The sequence below is a fragment of the Rana temporaria genome, chromosome 5 (genome assembly GCF_905171775.1).
Source record: "Rana temporaria chromosome 5, aRanTem1.1, whole genome shotgun sequence".
Lineage (NCBI taxonomy): Eukaryota > Metazoa > Chordata > Amphibia > Anura > Ranidae > Rana > Rana temporaria.
In genome coordinates this window covers 6,029,141-6,050,285 of record NC_053493.1, presented here as the reverse complement: position 1 = coordinate 6,050,285, position 21,145 = coordinate 6,029,141, and the positions used below count along the sequence as shown (strand labels likewise).

The window sequence follows — 21,145 nt, the reverse complement described above, 5'->3', positions numbered from 1 at the left end:
AATTTTCGAATAGATTCCAATTTTCCGGAAGTACTTGAATCGAATTGAAAATATTGAATCGATCCAATTTCATTGTGAAGAATAGCTGGTTGTTAAGGAGCTGGCGGGGGGGCCACCATGTCCTTAACAACCATGATGTAAACAAACAGTGCCGACTTTAACCACCTCTGGAAGATTTTACCTCCTTCATTACCAGGATTTTTTGTGCTATTTAGCACTGCGCTACTTTAACTGGTGATTTTGTTTTACACAAATAGAGCTTTCTTTTGGTAGTATTTGATCACCACTGTTTTTTTTTTTGTGTGTGAAATAAATGAAAAAAGACAGAACATTTTGAATTTGTTGCTATTATTATTATTATACATGATTTATATAGCGCCAACAGTTTAGAGGGGGGACAGCACAACTACAGTACAGTTCAATACAGAAGGTACAGGAGGGCCCGTCTCATAGAGCTTACATTCTAAATGGACAAAAGGTAATAGATTCAGGGAATGATTTGATGGGGGTGATATAAAAAACATCTAATAAAATAAAAAATCGAAATTTCTTCATACATTTTGCCCAAAATGTATTCTGCTACATGTCCTTGGTAAAAAAAAAACAAAAAAACAATATGGCCCAGATTAACATACATCGGCGCATATTTATGCCGATGTAGCGCATCTCTTTTACGCTATGCCGGCGCAGCGCATAGAGGCAAGCACTGGATTCACAAAGCACTCGCTCCCACTCCCTCTTAAAGATACGCTGGGTTTCCTCGGCGTAAGCCGGCGTAGGTGGAAGTGGGCGTGAGGCATGCTAATGAGGCGTGACCCCATGCAAATGATGGGCCAAGCGTCATAGAAGTGCTTAAAATGAACGGCGCATGCGCCGTCCCGTGGGCACAACCCAGTGCGCATGCTCAGAATCACGTCGAACCAACTGCCTAAGATACGTCGAATCACTGCCTACGACGTGAACGTAACCTACGCCTAGTCATATTCACGTACAACGTAAACGACAAAAGATACGACGGCTTGTGTTCCCTGGTCCATACCTTTGCATGAGATGCGCCTCCTATATGGGGAATAACTTTACGCCGGACGTACGACTTACGCAAACCGCGTTTGTGAATCGGCGTATCTCCCTCATTTGCATATGTGCATAGAAAATCAATGGGAGCGGAAAATGCACCCAGCGTAAATATGCGCCCACGATACGACGGCGTAGGAAAGTTACGTCGGTCGGATGAAGCCTATTTTCAGGCGTATCTAGTTTTATGGGCACGGCGCACAGATACGATGGCGCACATTTACACTTACGTGGCGTATCTCGAGATACGTCGGCGTAAGTGCTTTGTGAATCCGGGCCTATGTGTATATTGATTAGTTTGCATGAAAGTTATAGCGTCTACAAACTATGGGATATATATACTGGAATTTTTTTTTTTTTTATAAATAAACTAGTAATGGCGGTGATCAGCAAGTTATAATAGGACTGCAATACTGCGATGGAAAATCTGACATTAACTGATACTGAGTGGAAACTGACTAACTGCCACTGACCTCTCCAGTGAAACTAATACAGTGATCAGTGATAATATTATACACAGTACTTACTGATGACACTGGCTAGGAAGGGGTTAATATTGCAGGTAATCAAGGGATATAAATGTGTGCCTAACAAACATTAATTTATGTAATGTGTTGGGGGTCTCCCAATTAGGGTTGCCACCTCATCCCTTTAAAAAGGAACACATATTAATTACACAGGTTCTGTGGCTAATTAAGGAGGTAATTAGACTCATTTGGTGCCTTTCCTGCATTAAATTAACCTCAGAACCTGTGTAATTCAGATGTGTTCCTTTTTAAAGGGATGAGGTGGCAACTCTACTCCCAATCCATACCAAGCCCTTTGGGTGGGTCTGGTATGGATTTTAGGGTTGGGTCCACATAATATTGAGTCAGTATTATGGTGGATCAATTTGTTTTCAGAATTTCGGAATTCGATCCATAGCTTCAGCATTCGTTTTGTATATTTGGAATAGCATTAAAACATTTTTTTTTAAACCCCTTGGTGCCGGGCACCCGCCGGCCCTTTAAGCGGTTTGTAATACTTACGGCCATGTGACTGCCGTGATTGGCTGTCATGGCGGTCACGTGATCAGAAAACTCCCAATTGCAAGCAGAGATTGGGAGCGTTCTGTGAGCTGCAGGTCACTGTGCCTGCGCCTGTGCAGGGTAAACACTCTCGGCACAGCTCTGTTGGCGCTATTGCACACAAATATGTGGCCGCTCTGCGCCAAGGCCCGGCCCCCAAGAAGTTGCATATTTGCGTGTGCTCAGCACCAACAGGTTAAAAACAGCATGAGGGACCCCCCATCTATACCAGAACCTACAGGTCTGGAATAGGTTTTGAGAGAAACCCCATGCCAAAATAAAAATAAAATAAAAAATGGAGTGGGAGGGGGGGGTGATTAAAATCTATCCCAGACCCTTATCTGAGCATGCCAGGAAAAGGGGGGGACAAGAAAGCACATGTAAAAAATATATAAAAAACGCATCTATTTTGTCCCCCAAAGTAAATCCATTGTTAATCATAATGGACACCTGCCGCCAACCTGAAAGAAACAAAAAAAGGTGCGCATGCAATGCTCTCCTCCCGGCGACTGACACAGCTCTGGTTCCCACTGCCTGTAAATAAACAAAGGAGCGCTCCCCCCCCCTTTCTTGGCCTCCTGGGCTGCATGCTCCTGGGTTTGGAGGGGGACCCCACACCATTTGAAAAAAAAAAATTGGACTTTGGCTTCCTTTAAATCCATAACAGACCCAAAGTATGCTTTTCCATGAGACTGTAACCTAGCAGAGTCTGGAAAGGCATTAAATAAGCTCCTCTTTAAGGTATCCTCAAGATATTTCATCCTCTGCTCCCTCTGTGGAGACAGGATGAGTTTCGATACTTTCCCTATGTAATGGTGGTCCAGGAGGGTTTCCAACCAATAATGATCCTTCTCCCTGATGCAACAAATTCTTGGGTCCTTTAGCAGGGAGCCCATATACCGCAAGTTTGCAGAGGCATGAGAAGAAGAGTCCTCGAAGTCACTGAGGATTACAGTATCTGGAACTGCCTCCTTTTAACCACGTAATACTCCCATGGCTTTTGGAGACGAAAAATCATCTGTTAAGGTTTGACTTATGTCTTGCTCTGCTTTAATGCCTCCAAAACTGCCAGTATCCTCTTTTTCCTCCCTCTCCTCTTGTGAGTTCTGTGGTTACACAAGAATGGTGTCTGCATAAAGTGGGCTTTGAGAGGAAAGGAAGTCCTCCTGTTCCTCCTGCTGCTCTGCCTCAAGTGCCCGGTGCATGCAGAGTATGCTCCATTAGGAACAGAACAGGGATTGTGTCACTGATGCATGCATTGTCATGGCTCACCATCCTTATCTTCTCCTCAAATGGTGACAGTACGGTGCATGCATCCTTTATCAGCAGCCATTGGCGTGGGGCAAAAAAAAATAAAAAAATCGGAGTCAACCTGAGCCTGTCGTTGTACCATACTTACACAGGTACTCGTTGACAACCCTCTGCTGCATGTGCAGTTGCTGCAGCATTGCTAAAGTTGAGTTCCACCTGGTGGGCATGTCACAAATCAGGTGGTTTACGTTGGCATGGTGTGAAATACCTCTGGGCCTGCCCCCGCAGAGCTGAAAGAATCTCTGCTCTGGTGTGGGCTCCTGTCCCCTAGAACCAGCTGAAGCACTGCATGGCATCTTTTAGCCTGAATTGTTGATGTAACGACACCCCGAGTATAAGATGGGTTAAAGCCATTTAGGACATTCCCTTTTCGAACACCAAGGCAGCTATCGACACTCCAGTCAGGCGAATAATTCTCCCCCAAATACGAGACGAAGCTCCGTGTGAGGTTCAAGCAGGAATCACAATCTTTATTGAAAGACTAAAGGCTTTTATACAGTAAAAGAGGAGGTGCATACATATCCTGCTCATATTACTCTGAAAATGTCAGAGCACTGCGCCGTCATGATCGATCTATCCAGTGTGGGAAGGGCCGCCATCAGAAATCTTGGGGCCCCTCACACAGTTTTAGGCCTCCTTCTCCTCCAGTCCCATCTCCTCCATCCCACATCCTCCTCCAGTCACATCTCCTTCATCCCATGTCCTTATTCCCTCCAGTCTCATCTCCTCCTCCAGTCCCATCTCCTCCATCCCACATCCTCCTCCTCCTCCAGTCCCATCTCCTCCATCCCATGTCCTTATTCCCTCAAGTCTCATCTCCTCCTCCTCCAGTCCTATCTCTTCCAGCCCACATCCTCCTTCAGACACATCTCCTCCATCCCATCTCCTTCTCCTCCTCCAGTCCCATGTCCTTATCCCCCTCCAGTCCCATCTGCTCCATCCCATATCCTCCTCATCCAGTCCCATCTCCTCCATCCCATGTCCTTATTCCCTCCAGTCTCATCTCATCCTCCTCCAGTCCCATCTCCTCCATCCCACATCCTCCTCTTCCTCCAGTCCCATCTCCTCCATCCCACATCCTCCTTCAGTCACATCTCCTCCATCTCATCTCCTTCTCCTCCTCCAGTCCCATGTCCTTATCCTCCTCCAATCCCATCTCCTCCATCCCATGTCCTCTATCCCATGTCCTCCTCCTCCAGTCCCTTCTCCTCCATTCTGGGACTCCGGTTCTGTTGGCAACTGTCTCCAAGGGCATTTATCTTTCACTATCTGTTGTGCCTATGTGACCTCACAATGGGACACAGATGGTAAAAAAAAGAATGTGGTTTTAACTCTTCCATAATTTAGCCAAAATGGAAAAAAAGTGCTTGCTTTATATATACTTTTTATACATAACTAGAACATCTAATTATTTTATTGCATGAGATTTCCCCTCACTTCCTGTCTTAGTGTCACCAGAACAGGAAGTGAGGGAATCTCACCGAGGGGAAATAGCTTGCAATTGTTGCCTTATAATGTCCATATGATATATTATATTATACTGTATATAGAAACAATTGCTGGCTATATCCCCACAGTGAGATTCCCTCACTTCCTGTTCTGGTGACATCAAGACAGAAAGTGAGGGGAAATCTCTTGCACTGACATAACCCTGTTAGATGTTCTAGTTATGTACCATACTAAAGTATTATTTTGGCCAAATTTTAATCTGCCGATCCATAGAGATCAGGTTGCCTCAAAAATGGACAGGAGGACCCGATCGGACCACACATAGGTCTGGCGATACAGTGATTGATGATAACAGGGGAGCACAGGCTGTGCATGCACATATCTTCTAGCAGCTTCAGGGAAACACCTTTTTCATTTTTTTTTCATTTACCTTGATCTCTGCAGCAGCTTCTTTACAGAGGAATTCTGTCCCTCCCACCAACACAGGAAGCACAAGGCTCTTTAGTGATGGACAGTGCACCCTGTGTACCTATTGGCTAAGGAGGCAGCAGGAGGCAGAGCAGCCTGCCTCCTGCTGCCTCCTCAGCCAATGAACAACTGAAAGGCTGTTAAGTCCCTCCCCATACCATCTCCCGAGTCCCGGCTGTGCCAGCTTACTATGCTTAGCTTACGGCCGTGTCTCTCTCTATTTCTCTTCCGGCTCCTCTCTCCTCCACACACTTCCTGGTTGCCGCCGGTCCCCTCTAGACACTCGGGCCCGGTACATGTGTATTATGCCATTATGCTATTATGTGGATTAGCATACTGTTTGTTGGTTGCTTCTTAGATGTGCTGTTTACAGTTTTTATGGTTAGGATAATGTGACCAAATTCTTATCTGATCTTGCATGGTATGTATTATGTGTGAATTTACAATAAAGTCAGTATGAATTCCAGTTTTCACATAAGCTAGTGTTGTCTAGTATCTTGGGTGCAATAATTCAGCTATAATGCCTGGTTCCAGACTGAAAGAAGCTATATCTTGACTGAAGCACCCAAGCTGGGTGCTGGACATTACGTCACAATTACCTCTAAAATCTCCTATTTGGCCATATAGATATTAAAAATAGAATAATCTCATCTTGAATAAACCTGTTATTTACAGTAAAAATATATATATTCAAGTATGTAAAGGATAAATAGTTTTACCTCGCGGGATATCTTTCCATCAGGGTGAGCTCTGACAGTATAATCTGTTTTAGTATATAATCTGCTTGTCATATCGTGAGGTTTTTCCATGTCCTGGAAACCTTTGTTTTGTTTCTGCTTATGAAGTTTCTGGGGAAGAGAAAAAAGAGGTATAGAAGGATTAAGAGGAGAGGTAGAGAAGGAAAAGGAGAAGAAGTAAGAAAATGATCAGAAAGAGAAGGATTGGAAGAGGAGTAGTAATAGATGGAGGAAGAGAAATAGACAAAATAGGAGGAGGAAGGAAAGTAGGAGCAGGGCAGAAGGAAAAGCAAAAAGAGGACAAGCAGGAAGAAGTTAAAGAGTAGGAAGATGAGGAGGAAGGGAAAGAGGAGGAATGGAAGGAAGGGTAAGGGAAAAAGAGAAAAAAAAATGGAAGAGAAGAATGGAAGAGGAGGAAGAGTAAGCGGAGGGTGAACATTAAATATGGGTTACTTTATACATAGCACAACATGTAGAAATATAATGAGCATAAAAATTAGGCATCGCTCATGTGACATTAGTATGTAATCTGGAAGCAATACCACACCCAATGATCTGAACAGCCAAAAATGTACATTTTCCAAGTAAAGCAAACCCATGTAGCTGACTACACACCCGCTTTGTTTTTCTGTAGAGCGCCTCCGAGTACTGGAATGATGCAATAGGCAAAAATGTGTTAAATCCACTGAGAGAGTGTTTATATGAACAGTTTTGGTCACCTCCCATTAATGTACATTCCACCACTAGAACATTAATCTTAAGCCCTGTACACGCGATCGGTCCATCCGATGAGAAAGGTCTGATGGACCGTTTTCATCAGTTAACCGATGAAGCTGACTGATGGTCAGTCGTGCCTACACACCATCAGTTAAAAAAACGATCGTGCCAGAACGCAGTGACGTAAAACACAACGACGTGCTGCAAAAAACGAAGTTCAATGCTTCCAAGCATGCGTCGACTTGATTCTGAGCATGCATGAATTTTTAACCGATGGACGTGCCTACAAACGATCGTTTTTTTTCTATCGGTTAGGTATCCATCGGTTAAATTTAAAACAACATTGCTTTTTTTTAACCTATGGATAAATAACCGATCGCGCCCACACGCGATCGGTTTGTACCGATGAAAACGGTCCATCAGACCGTTCTCATCGGTTTAACTGATCGTGTGTACGCGGCCTAACTGTTCCAACCATATGCAGCCACTTTTTGGGCATTCCTCCATCTATGCTGTTTACAGTGTATGACCAGCCTTAGGCCCCATACACACGAGAGGATTTATCCGCGAATACGGTCCAGCGGACCGTTTCCGCGGATAAATCCTCTCGAGGATTTCAGCGGATTTCTCTGCGATGGAGTGTACTCACCATCGCATTGAAATCCGCGCCGAAATCCTCTGGCGATGACGTGTCGCGCCGTCGCTGCGATTATGACGCGGCGACGTGTGCGATGCTGTCATATAAGGAATTCCACGCATGCGTCGAATCATTACGACGCATGCGGGGGATCCCTTCGGACGGATGGATCCGGTGAGTCTATACAGACCAGCGGATCCATCCGTTGGGATGGATTCCAGCAGATAGATTTGTTTAGCATGTCAGCAAATATTTGATCTGCTGGAATCCATCCCAGGGGATAAATATCCGCGGAAACAGATCCGCTGGAGTGTACACACCATAGGATCTATCCGCTGAAACCCATTTGCTGGGATTTTTCAGCGGATGGATTCTATCGTGTGTATGGGGCCTTAGATTTGTTTTTGATCTTTAGTTTACCGTTATCTCTGGCTGGTTTCTGGGTATCACATAAAGATGAAATCTATACTCCGAATATTCTTTATTTTGGGGACAAACCACCTTGCTGTATAACAGAACCTTCCCCTTGAATGAAACGGGTCGTCTCCATAATTTTGAAAGTAGAGGACTAAGACCAGAAAAGGAGGGATTTTCGAGGACAATATGAGATGGTCCAATTGTTAGCGGTTTTATTATTTTCATCTTTCCGTCCTTAAAATGGCCAAATCTAATTAGAGTGATGCCTCTTTTCAGACCTAAAACATATATGTTACAAATGTTATGAGTATAATTGTGCGTTATTTCTGTGCCAATCTTAAGACATTTTTTTATTATTTTTATAAATAGGGAAAAAAAAAATAGACTGCCCCATGTTTAGAACAGCAGAAGGAAACAGCTGTTCATTCATGGCAATTAACCAAAAGCTTTAGTTTTGGATGATGATGTAGAGAATGTTTAAAACTTTATACCGTATTTTCCGGCGTATAAGACGACTGGGCGTATAAGACGACCCTCTAATTTTCCAGTAAAAATTTTGGTTTTGGGATATACTCACTGTATAAGACTACCCCCTTTCTTACTAGTCTTTCTGGAAGCTGAGGGGTAGCCAGAACCGCTGACAGAAACAGGCTTTTTCAAATCTCACTATGCCATTACATTACATTCCCCGACTGTGCCATCACTTGCCCCCACTGTGCCATCACTTGCCCCCTCTCTGTGCCATCAGTTGCCCCCTCTCTGTGCCATCACTTGCCCCCTCTCTGTGCCATCACTTGCCCCCTCTCTGTGCCATCACTTGCCCCCTCTCTGTGCCATTGCTTGCCCCCTCTCTGTGCCATCGCTTGCCCCCACTGTGCCTGAACTTGCCCCCTAATGCCATCACTCACTTTTTTTCAGGCGGTGCAGTGCGGTGACAGTCTCCGTGCTGCGCGCGTCGATGATTTAAAAGACGCGCCTTCTCCTCAGACTGTCCTGTGTTAGGCGGAACACAAATCTTCCCAGCAGCGCCTCTGTTCTGTGTTCCGCCTATCAGGGACGTCTTCTCATCTCGTCCAAGGATGAGAAGGCATCTGTGATAGGAGGAACACAGAACAGAGGCGCTGCTGGGAAGACTTGTGTTCCACCTATCACAGAACACGCTGAGAAGAAGGAGCGTCTTTTAAATCATTGACGCTCGCAGCACGGAGACTGTCACTGCACCGCCTATTCAGGAAAAAAGTGAGTGATGGCAGAGACCGTACCCGGCATATAACACGACCCCCGACTTTGGATGCATTTTTTTGCATCCAGAAAGTCGTCTTATACGCCGGAAAATACGGTATATATATTTTTCTGTCTGTGCGTGTTGGAGAGATTTCCCCTAACTTTCTGTTCCAAAGATACAAGGGAGAGGAAAATTAGCGGAATTTTCCTAGTTTTTATGGAACAGGTGTCACCATTGAAGCTTTTCCCCACCCACCTGTTTCAGTGGCAGCTGTAAAATTTAGGATTTCCCAAATATTTTCTGTCCAGGGGACAAATAAGGTGAATCTTCCCAGCAGAGACACAGACGGCAATACAAACTTGACAATGGTTAGTCGTTCCCGGATCAATGTCTTCTGTGGTCCCTCAGCGGCTGTGTCGGCTCCTTCCCGCAAGAACTAACCACCTTCATGCAAGTTCTCTCGCATGGTGGTAAGTTCTTGCGGGCGCGCTCCCGTGATACAGCCGGCGGCTATAGCCGCTCACTGTATCGCTCGGCCCCGCCCCCCCGGCGCGCCGCATTATTGGATGTGATTGACAGCAGTGCGAGCCAATGGCTGTGCTGCTTTCAATCAACCAATGAATGAGCCGAGAAGCCGACCGAAAAGCCAGCGCGCTCACGGCGCGGGACTTTCGAGGGGTGAGGTAAGTAAATGGGGGGGGGGGGGCGCGCTAATCCTTAAATGTTTTTTCACCCTAATGCATAGAATGCATTAAGGTGAAAAAAATTGTACCTTTACAACCCCTTTAATACCTTCATAAATCAAATTATAACAATTATTTGACCCACCTTCTAAACACAAGGAATGTGGTAGGTGCACTTCTGACACTACACCGGGCTCTACAGTTATGTTAAACACGGGGCCCACAATGTCATATCCATTTTCCTGAACTTGTTCCTCATAGTCACCCTCAAATCCAAGCTCATATGTGATGGTCACTTCAGATTTCACTTTGAACATGATTCCAGTCTCTAAGCAGCGGAAAAGTCGACCAGGCTCCAGTTCTAGCCTTAATAATAAAATAATATTTTTAATACCCATTACTACCTGATGTACTTATAAAACTTTAAAACTTAAATGTATATCTGGGAAAAATAAGCAAAAAATTACTGGAACTCTGCTTTAAAGTGGTTCTTTTTTACCTTAATGCAGTGTTTCTCAACTCCAGTCCTGGAGATGCCTCAACAGGTCATGTTTTCAGGATTTCCCTCAGATGAAACAGCTGTGGTAATTACCAAGGCGGTGAAACTGATCATCTGTGCAAAATAATAGAGAGCCTGAAATCATGACCTGTTGGGGCGCCTTGAGGACTGGAGTTGAGAAACACTACCTTAATGCATTACCTGCAATAAGGTTCTGCTCTCACAGAACAGACTTTCACACAGTAAGGTGGGAGTGGGGGACATGGCCAAGTCACACTGTGTATGTCTATGGATGCACACAGCCTGGCTTGGTACTGCAGCCGCACAGGTGATTCCATAAACACAGGATTTACTATGGGGGCACTCAGAGAAGAAAAGGAGTGGACAGTGCCGACAGGGGACCCTAGAAGAATAGGTATGGGACCAGGCTGTGCAATACTATTGCACAGAGCAGGTAAGAATAAACCTTTTTTTATTTCAGGGAAAAACATTTAAGCTTTCAGGATCACATGGACACCACTCCATGAGGCGCCACTTCTTTTTTTATTTTTTATTTTATTGTTTTTATTAAGGTTTTTCACATAACACAAAACAAAACAAAATACATACGTGGCTACAATACAGTCACAAGATTAACAGGTACAATATAGTACTGCAATGTGTACATAATGATAGACAATATGTTGGGGTGAGGGTGCATCGAATCTCTTCTCAGTTACTGCCCCAGTAGACCGATAGAGCAGCTCAGCCGGAACCATTCGCGAGGACCAAGCCACAGAACAGTATCTCTGCGTGCTCTATTTCAGCAAGCAGTCTCAGGCTCCGCCAGCCAAGCACGCCAAACCTTGTCGTACTTCAGTGGACAGCCACGATTGACATATGTGTCTTTGTATATGGGGAAGGCTGGTGTTCACCAAGCGCTTCCACTGCACCAAAGAGGGGGGTGTGGGTTTCTTCCAGTGCATAGCAATATTTTCACGTGCATAGAAAAGCAACAGGCTGACCAGAATGCATTTTGCGGAAGTCGGGACAATGTTTTCAACGATTCCTAAGAGACATACCTCCATCCCCAATGGCATCTGGACCATTGCAACTTTATTGCTCATGTCTCCCAGTACTGTTTCACCCCGGGGCACTGCCAGAAGATATGGGAGAAGTCGCCAGGGGAGGCGCCACACCTCCAACACTCCGGAGAGTGCGCAGGGTTCATCTTATGAAGCCTGTGCGGGGTGAAATATGCTCTATGAACTATTTTGTATTGCACTAACCTGTCTTGGATAGAGACAAGAAATGGAAAAGGGAGATCCCAGACATCATCCCAGTCATCCGCGTCTAATGTGGGGATGTCACTTTGCCATCTGGATCGCAGCCTGTCTAGGGGGGGGGGGGACACAAAGAGCAAGTACCAGTACAAGTACCAGTGTGCCCTTTCCACCACAAATGTAGGCGGCATGGCAGGCAAATCCAGGAGGGAGACCGGGAAGGCTTCTGTAAATTATGCAGGCCTCAGGCCCTCCGCCTTTTCAGGGAGGCCCAAGACCCTGATGTTGTTCCTCCTTAGCCTATTCTCTGTGTCTATGGACTTCTCCTGCAAGGCTTTAACCTGTAGCTGTAAGGCATGTAAGTCTCTGGAGTCGGCCCTGGTGGTGTCCTCCAGCTGGAAAATGCGGCCTTCTGCCTTAGTGACTCAGGCCCTAAATTTGTCCATGTCATGCCTGATTAGGCTGACATACGCCACAAGGTGGTCTATCTTGACCATCACTGAGTCTCGTCCCTCCTTGATGGCTGCCAGGAGCTCCGCATGTGAGGCGGCGTGGGATGCCGATGGATTAGGGGAGGCTGGCATGCATTTCTAGTGCGGGGAGCCTCGTGGGCAAGATGGCCGCCGCGGACCGGTCGCCGAGGACGAACAGAGCTTACCCGGAGACAGCGGAGGTGGCCTCGGGGTGTCGGGTGCCTTCTTCCGCCCCAGGGTGTCAGGCAGGCGGCTGCTGTATGGAGGAATCTGCGCTGGAAGTCGGGGTCACGATGTAAGTAGGAGCGGAGCTCAGCCTGCACACGTCTGCTCTCCTTCACATCTGGGCCACGCCCCTGAGGTGCCACTTCTTTGGTAAGCAAAAACAAGATCACAGAGGAAAGAGGGAGAAGACATGTGTCTTGTAGTGTATTCCAAGATATTAAATTTACAGGTTTGTCAAAATTCCTATTATATTAATCATACAGTATGAGACACAGGAATTATGACTTTCCCAAGCAATAAATCGAGGGGTGGGCAACAAAACAGCCAAAAGAATGGCAACAAGCCCACAGGAAAAAACATGAATCAATCAATGGACCCAAATCGACAGTTAAAATAAGAAGCACCCTGCAATCAAAACAGGGATCAGCAGAGACTCAAACAGACTCCGGTCAAAAAACTGTTTTAAAAATGCAAACAGGAAAAGGGTGGTGGGGCTGTCACCTTTGTAAAGGGATAATGCTAGATACTGTAAGAAACCCAACCTCAACATCCTTGGGAGAGTAGATAGGGGGGAGGGTATAAGCCCCAGAAAATGGGAGACTAATCAACCACCCAGCCAGGTGGAAAAGGAGGTTGAAGTCCATAGACTGAGAACCCCTTGAGGAACTGAAAGGGGCTTAGTTGGCAAGGACTACAGGTATATGGCAAAAAGTCACAGATGACAGTCCTGACCCCACCTATAAGGTGAATCACAACTGTCTGACACGCTCTTAAAGCAGGGCATGGGGAGGAAGCATGGGAATCCCACAGAAGGCACCAAGATGAGCCCAAGAGGGCAAGGAGGACTGGTTTCCAGTATACTTTGTCCCCGTATGGTGCAAGAAAATGAGGGAGCCCCTCAGAACAATACAGAAGGAGTCAGGGCAGAACAACAACTTCCAGGGTTAATGTTGATAAGGAACATCTGTTTATATGGCTTTTCAGGGCAGTAAACCATGTGAGCCCAAAGGAATGGATCTGCATGAGCAAGGCTATCTGAGAAAGACCCAGCAAACAAAAAAAAAACAAGCCTCCGCTCACCCAGAGCAAGAGCTGGATCTGTGAGGCACAGTGCTCTATATGCTCCTTTAAGCAGATCCTTATGTCATGACTAGTTTTGGGCAATTGCGATTGGTTCAACTCTAGCATGAGTTTGGGCCAGACATTGGCTGTTCGCCCGTTCAGTGAACATCTGAATTGTAGGGGCATTCGACCATTTGGTCAGCCCGCCGAATGATCACAATACAATGTGCCGCCGCACAGTGCATTGGAAGCCCTGATAGATTGAAGCAATGAAAGTTTTGCCCAATCAAGGAACATAGCACTGTCAAAGCCATGGTTGGATACCGTCATGATGACTATCAAATCACGGCTCATTGCCCTCAGTCCCACCCAACACTATAAAAATATTCTTCCCACAGCAGCCATTTGTAGTGTGATATCGGCATGGAGAGAGATAGAACATGGCTCTGTTCAGTGATACTAGCAAGTTAGTGTGCTATAGTGTTCTATTGTGATTCTATTGTCAGTGTAGAATATCAGTTTAGTGTGATCATTCATTTTTACTTTAGTGTCAGTTTATTTTGTATAGGCAGGTTTACTGCAGTATATTTCATTGTGTTAGTGCACGTTTACCGCACTATTTTTCACTATAGTTCAGTGCATTAGTGCACAATTAACGCAGTATATTTCAGTTTATTAGTGCATGTTTACTGCAGTAAATTGCAATGTGTCAGAGCAGTTTTACTGCAGTATATTATAGTTTGTCAATGGAGTGTGTCTGTGTAGAGAGTACTCAGGTTAAAGTGCACCAAACACCTCTTTCCATTGATTAATGTGCATCCATGTACACATTTCCACATCTTTATTGCATTTTGTTAATAAGCCACTCTTCATGTCTGGGAGGTTAAAATAGAGAGACAGATGTTCCCATGGCACTGTGAGAGGGCCAGCAGTGTCTGCGTTCACAGGCAAAGGTGGACGTGGTCAGTCCTCAGGCAGGGCATCATTATGTCTGTTTAGCGATGTTGCATGTGCTATCCAGCCACAGCATGCAGAGGTGGTGTTGGACTGGCTTACTAAACCATCCTCATCCTCCTCATCTTCCATCACCCAAACAGAGACTAGTGTGCAGTCCACTGCAGCTGCCAGAGTGACTTATTCTGTCTCCTTGTCCCCAGCTACTCCTGCCATTGCCCCAGCATCAGGCATGGAGGAGTCAGCGGAGTTATTTGAACACAGCGTCAGCCACTTGCTCCTTGACGATGTACAGCCATTAGTTGATTCAGATTTTGGTTCTGAGGTTAAGAAAGGGAGGAACATGAGCCTACAGAGAGGGGAGAACATTGGTAACCAACACATTGGCAGTTATGTTTCCCCATCCGCAATGTATTGCCAAGTTAGCTACAGTGGTGAGGAGGAAAGAGGGGATGATGATGATGATGATGAGGTCACTGACGTGACTTTGGTGCCAGATAGAGCAGAGGATGAAAGTGAGGGTGAGCAAGACCCCAACAAGGCAGCCATCATGGAAGAGTAGAGAAGCAACCACCCTATTCCACCAGATTGTGGTAATGTCCCGGCCCACTTCCCACAGCACAGCTGTCTGGGACTTTTAAAGCACATGTGAAGCCAATCGCACTGTAGCAATTTGCAAATTTTACCTCAAGCAGATCAAGCATGGCAAAACACCAGCCTTTTGGGTACCACATGCTTGACAAGGCATTTAAGCTCCCAGCTACAGAAGCTACACTACACAAAAGGGATGCAATTCTGCTCCTCCTCACGCCTTTCTGGTCTACCACTGCTATATCTCATGACCTCTCAGTAGCCTCCACTGACAGGGATGATGGTATAGTGAGGGGTATCCCAGATTCTTGCAGCATGTTGCCAGTAGCACACCACCAGCTGTAGACTATAGCAGGAAAATGTCTCTGCCCCTTCTGCTGCAGCAGAAACAAAATACAGTCACTACCACTCACATGTCCAGTGTCTAAACTCAAGCTTGTCAAAGCTGCTGGCTTTGAAATTCCTTCTTTTTCGTCTGGTGGATTCTGCCCCCGTCTGTGAATTTGCAGAATGTGCTATATCACAATGGCAGGTTCCCAGTCGTTATTTCTTTGCACATTAGGCCATTTCAGCTCTGTACCATCACATGGAAGGCAATGTTGGGGCATCGTTGAGCAAGGCAGTCAGCCACAAGGTCCTGCTGACACATGGTCCAGCAAGCATGGTCAGGGACAATATATTTTATTCACAGCACACTGGGTAACTCTGCTTGCAACTCAGAAGGATGCAGAATATATGCTTAGTGATGCAGCTTGTTGTTCTGCCACGTCTCCATACAGCTAGTGGTGATGATGCAAGATTTGTCAGCTCCACCCCCTCCTCCTCCTCCATGCCCTCCTGCTAAACTGTCATATGAGCCACCAGTACCCCCTAAGCCTTCAAGGGGCTATTCAATGAGTCAGGTTAAAAGGTGCCATGCAGTGCTTCAGCTGGTCTGTGTAGGGGACAAGAGCCACACCAGAGCAGAGATTCCTGCAGCTCTGCAATGGCAGGCCCAGGGGTGGTGAACACCACACCAGCTGGAGCCAGGAATGGTGGTCTGCCCTTAGAGAGGGAAAGTTGACACATGTGCCATGCCTGGCACATGTCCTCAATTTGGTGGTGCAGCACAGCCAGTGCTCGGTTGGCTGAAATTCAGCGGGAATTCCACCTTCCGGAAAACCGCCTGATTTGGGATATGCCAGCAAGATATAACTCGACTTTGGCAATGCTGCAGCGGCTGCACATGAAGCAGAGGGCCATCAATGAGTGCCTGTGTGAGTATGGCACAATGACAGGCTCACGCTGGCTTAGCTTTTTTTCCCTACACCCATGGCTGCTCATAAATGATGCATGCACTGTACTGTCACCATTTGAGGAACTATAAGGATGGTGAGCCATGACAATGCATGCATCAGTGACACAATCCCTGTTGTGTTCCTGCTGGAGCAGACTGTGTGGCATTATGGACAGGGCACCTGAGGCAGAGCTTCAGGAGGTAGAGGAGGATTTCCTTTCCTCTCAAGGCCCGCTTTATGTAGTCACAATTGTTGTGAAGCCACACAACACACAAGAGGAGGGGCAGGTGGAGGAGTTGGATTCTGGCAGCTTTATAGGCATTGAAGAAGAGCCAGACATATGTCAACCCTTAACAGATGGTTTTCTATCCCCAGAACCCTTAAGTGTAGTACGTGGCTGGCAGGAGGCAGTTTCAGATACTGTAATCCTCAGTCACCCAGAGGAGTCTGCTTCTCATGCCCCCGCAAACTTCCAGTGCATGGGCTCCCTGATTCTTTAAAGCCTGCTGTAACGGAATGACCCGGGACACCCAGAGACTTTTGAGGGATGGGGGATACTACTGTGCCAGCGGCCCTAAGAACTCTTGGGTCTGAGTCCACCCTGTGCCCTTTGGGCATGGGGTGGCAAGTGAATCATAATTCATGTATTACAGGAGATGGGGTACACATGTTGGATTGTTTTGGCGTGGACAGTGATTTACAGTAAATTCCTTAATGCCTGCAAAGAATATTCTATGACTCATTTCTATGATTAGCCCTGACTAGTGACATGCTAATTGAGTCAGGGCCTGGAAGACATTTCATTGTCCTTGTGTAAAGGTGTTAATCCAGGTCTGCTCCCAGACCTCTAATTATGTATGCTAAATACTGTTTATGTGTGGAATGTACTTGTCGGAGACAGAGCGTCTGTCTGGGGATGTGGATTGGAAGGAGATCATTGTGTGATGATGTTTTGTTTGTTATGCTGTTAATGAAGGAATGTTTAGTAATTAGCCTTAGTGTGTGATTAGGGGGGTGGAGATTTCATTGTCCCTTTGAATACTTCCATGCCTTGTACTGTATATAAGCTGAGAAGAAACCATTAAAGATGTCTTCATTTTGAAACCAGTAATGGAGCAAGTCTCGTTATTCTGGGATGTCTGTTGGACGGTTGGAGTGTCAGATGAGCTGTCGTGGATGGGATGGAAGGTCGTAAACGGTGGTGACCGTTACACCTGCCTAAGGACCTGAGAATATGTGGCATCAAGGAGAGGGATCCCTATCAGTTGGCAACCCTCCTTGACCACTATTACAAAGGGAAAGTCTCTGAACTCATCCCCTCCCCACAGAGGGAGCCGAAGATGAAATCTCTTGAGGACACCTTAAAGAAGAGTTTATGTAACACCTTTCCAGACTTTGGTAGGTTACAGTCTTGTGAAAAAACATAATTTTGAGGCTTCTGTTGGTCAAGAGAGGAGCAGTGGAGAAGGGCGATGCATTTAAAAAATGTTCTTAGTCCTCGGCACCCAGGGATGTCAGCTTTTACATCCCATAGACAGCATCTGCATCATATTATGTGAGTATATCTAGGGGTGAAAACAGACATGGAGAGCTTTCCAGTTGACGATCCACTGGGTTACTGGGTCATGAGGATAGACCACTGGCCAGAACTTGCCCAGTATGCAACTGAGCTGCTGGGCTGCCCTGCATCCAGCATGCTTTCCAAATAGGCGTTCAGTGCTGTTGGAGGTTTTGTGACAGTAAAGAGAGTGCGCCTGTCCACAGACTCTGTGGACCAGCTGACATTTATCAAAATTAATCAGTCCTGGATTAGCAGCAGCTATGGAGCCCCTGATGCCGATGTCACTAAATAAGTGCTTTCTGGATCTTGAATCTCTGAAAGACAGTCTAGGCTGCATAGCTTTGTGGGTGTTGATTTTAGAAGAAATGTTTTGGTGTAGGTTTCATGGGCACAATTAACACCCAAGGACCAATTTTTCGGCACCTGTTTGACAGGTGCATATCATTAAATTTTTTGACAGCAAGGCCAATTCTTGCTTTTATCAAGAGTACCTCTATAGGGTTACGTTGTGAAGGCACCACCGACACCCAAAGACCAATTTTTCCTGCCACTGTTTGGCCGGGGCACCTGTTCAAAGTTTGCGAAAGACATCAGAATTTATCCAAAAAATCTCTGATCTTTTTCCCAATGCACTATATTAAGGCCTCATCATAGACTGGCTTCCCAAGCCGTTGTTTACAAAATAAAGAAAGCTTGCAGGGAAAATGTAATTTTTTTGGCTTTATAAATGTCATTAGTGCTGCAGCATGTTCTGGTGCAGATGCGCCACTTTACAGGCATACTAGGGCCCCCCCCCCCCCCCTCCGACACTAAATGAAAGGAATTTTTTATTGTTATTTCTTATTTTTAAATTTTTAATTTAAGCATCAGTAAATCACATGCTTATTTAAGAATTGTTTTACAAAATTGTTCATTGATACATTTCCCCCAGGGCAGTACCCAGACCCCCATAACCATTGTATGTCCAATACATTTTTCCAGTTTGGGTCCCATAGACTTCAAAGGGGTTCATTATTTGGTTCTGAACTTTTGCGAAGTTTGAAAGTTCTGTCTGAATGAATAAAGCTGGCAACAGCTGCAAGGCACATGCGACTCTTTTTTAATCCAGGATAAAAAGAAACAAAGTTTCCTCCACGCATACGCGTTTCTGCCAACGTGGGCCTCAATCATATGATGAATAACATGATTAAGGCCCTTGCTGGGCGGAAACGCGTGAGCTTGGAGGAAACTGTTCATAAACTATATTGCCAAAAGTATTGGGACACCTGCCTTTATAAACACATGGGCCCAGATTCACGTACGACTTACGCCGATGTATCTTCTGATATGCCGCGTAAGTTCTCGGATGCGCCGTCGTATTTGTGCGCCTAATTCTCAATACAAGATTCGCCTGAATTTTGGCTTGATCCGACCGACGTAAGTCTTCTACGCCGTCGTATCTTGGGCGCATATTTACGCTGGCCGCAAGGGGCAATTCCATTGATTTACGCGTCAAATATGTAAATGATCTAGATACGCCGATTCACGAATGTACTTGCGCCCGTCGCTGTAATCTACGCCGTTTACGTAAGGCGTACGTCCGGCGTAACGTTAAGCCTCATAAAGCAGGGGTAAGTCTTGTTAAAGTATGGACGTCGGAAACGTCGGAACAGCCGTCGTATTTTACGTTGTTTACGTAAGTCGTACGTGAATGGGGCTGGGCGTAGGTTACATTCATGTCGTAGGCATTGAGCCGGCGTATCTTAGGGAGTATATGCGACGTGATTCTGAGTATGCGCGCGCATGCGCCGTTCGTTAGGCCCTTCATTTGCATGGGGTCACGGTTAATTTACATGTAGCACGCCCACTACCTTCCTACTTTGAGTTAGGTGGCCTTACGCCGGCCAATTTATGTTACGATGGCGCAAATATGAGAGCGAGTGCTTTGTGAATACTCAGCTTGCCTCTCAAAGTTACGTCGGCGTAGCGCATATGAGATGCGCTACGCCGGCACAAAGATGCGCCTCTCTACCTGAATCCGGGCCATGAACTTTAATGGCATCCCAGTATTAGTCCGTAGGGTTCAATATTGAGTCCACCTTTTCAACTATAATGCTGCGTACACACGATCGTTTTTCGGCTTGTGTGGGTTTCAGAGCATTTTTCGGGTTCTGAAAAAGGACAATTTTTTTTTCCGAACATGCTCTATTTTTTCACAACGTTTTAAACGATGTCGTTTTCCGGGTTGTAAAAAATGATCGTGTATGGGCTTTAACGACGTGAAAAACCCACGCATGCTCAGAAGCAAGTTATGAGACGGGAGCGCTCGTTCTGGAAAAACTAGCGTTCGTAATGGAGATAGCACATTCATCACGCTGTAACAGGCTGAAAAGTGTGAATCGTCCTTTACTAACACAAAATCAGCTAAAGCAGCCCCAAGGGTGGCGTCATCCGCATGGAACTTCCCCTTTATAGGGCCGTTGTACGTGTTGTACGTCACCGCGCTTTGCTAGAGCATTTTTTTTTCACGATCGTGTTTGGGCAACATCGTTTTAATGATGAAGTTGGAAAAAAATAATTTTTTTCTAGAGGCGGAAAAACTTCGTTTTTTACAAGCCGAAAAATTATCAAGTGTATGCGGCATAACAGCTTCAACTTTTCCAGAAAGACTGTCCGCAAGGTTTAGGAGTGTGTCTATAGGAAAGTTTGACCATTCTTCCAGAAGTGCATTTGTCCCAAAAACATCATTAAACCTCCACCATATTTCACTGTAGGTACTGTGTTCTTTTCTTTGTAGGCCTGATTTCTTTTTCGGTAAACAGTAGAATGATGTGCTTTACCAAAAAGCTCTATCTTGGTCTTATCTGTCCATTAAACGTTTTCCCAGAAGGATTTTGGCTTACTCAAGTACATTTTGGCAAACTGTAGTCTTGCTGTTTTATGTCTCTGTGTCAGCAGTGGGGTCCTCCTGGGTCTCCTGTCATAGTGTTTTATTTCATTTAAATGTCAACTAATTTAATAAAAAAGGTAGAGAAGAAGAGCAAAATACCCGTAGAGAAGCATTGGCGGCAGAAAATAACTATGTGATAGATCCAACGTTAGAGAATAAAGAAATATGGCTAGAGAAACAACAAGCATATAAGATGGTAATCATGCGGGAAGTGGAGACCAGACGACTCTTCTTGCGGCAGTCCTCCTTTGCAGAGGGTGAAAGTGTTGGAAGGATGCTGGTGCAATTGTTGAGGTCGAACTCCCTACCCTCTGATATCCGGGCGATTAGAGCAGCAGGAGGGGCAATAACATCAGATACCTCAGAGATAGTGCAGACCTTCCAGGGGTATTATGAAAATCTGTACACTGCACAGAAGGTGGGAATGGAAGTAGAAATGGAGGATTTTCTGGGGAGGTTGGAGATCCCGTCTATTACACAAGCGGAAAGAGATGAGTTAGAAACTCCAATATCACTCAGAGAAATCC

The 21,145-nt window shown here is 45.7% G+C and overlaps 1 protein-coding gene across 1 annotated transcript in view; it reads right to left on the bottom strand.

Moving 5' to 3' along the window:
* The window catches only part of LOC120939757 (NACHT, LRR and PYD domains-containing protein 3-like), a 220,999-nt gene that overhangs the window by 24,958 nt on the left and 174,896 nt on the right, over positions 1 to 21,145 (bottom strand). Inside the window, exons 19-21 of the mRNA XM_040352092.1 lie at positions 9,931 to 10,151; positions 7,881 to 8,155; positions 6,089 to 6,217 (exon numbers count right to left, since the gene is read on the bottom strand). Coding sequence (XP_040208026.1) covers positions 6,089 to 6,217; positions 7,881 to 8,155; positions 9,931 to 10,151 — 625 coding nt within the window. The remainder of the gene's footprint in view (positions 1 to 6,088; positions 6,218 to 7,880; positions 8,156 to 9,930; positions 10,152 to 21,145) is intronic.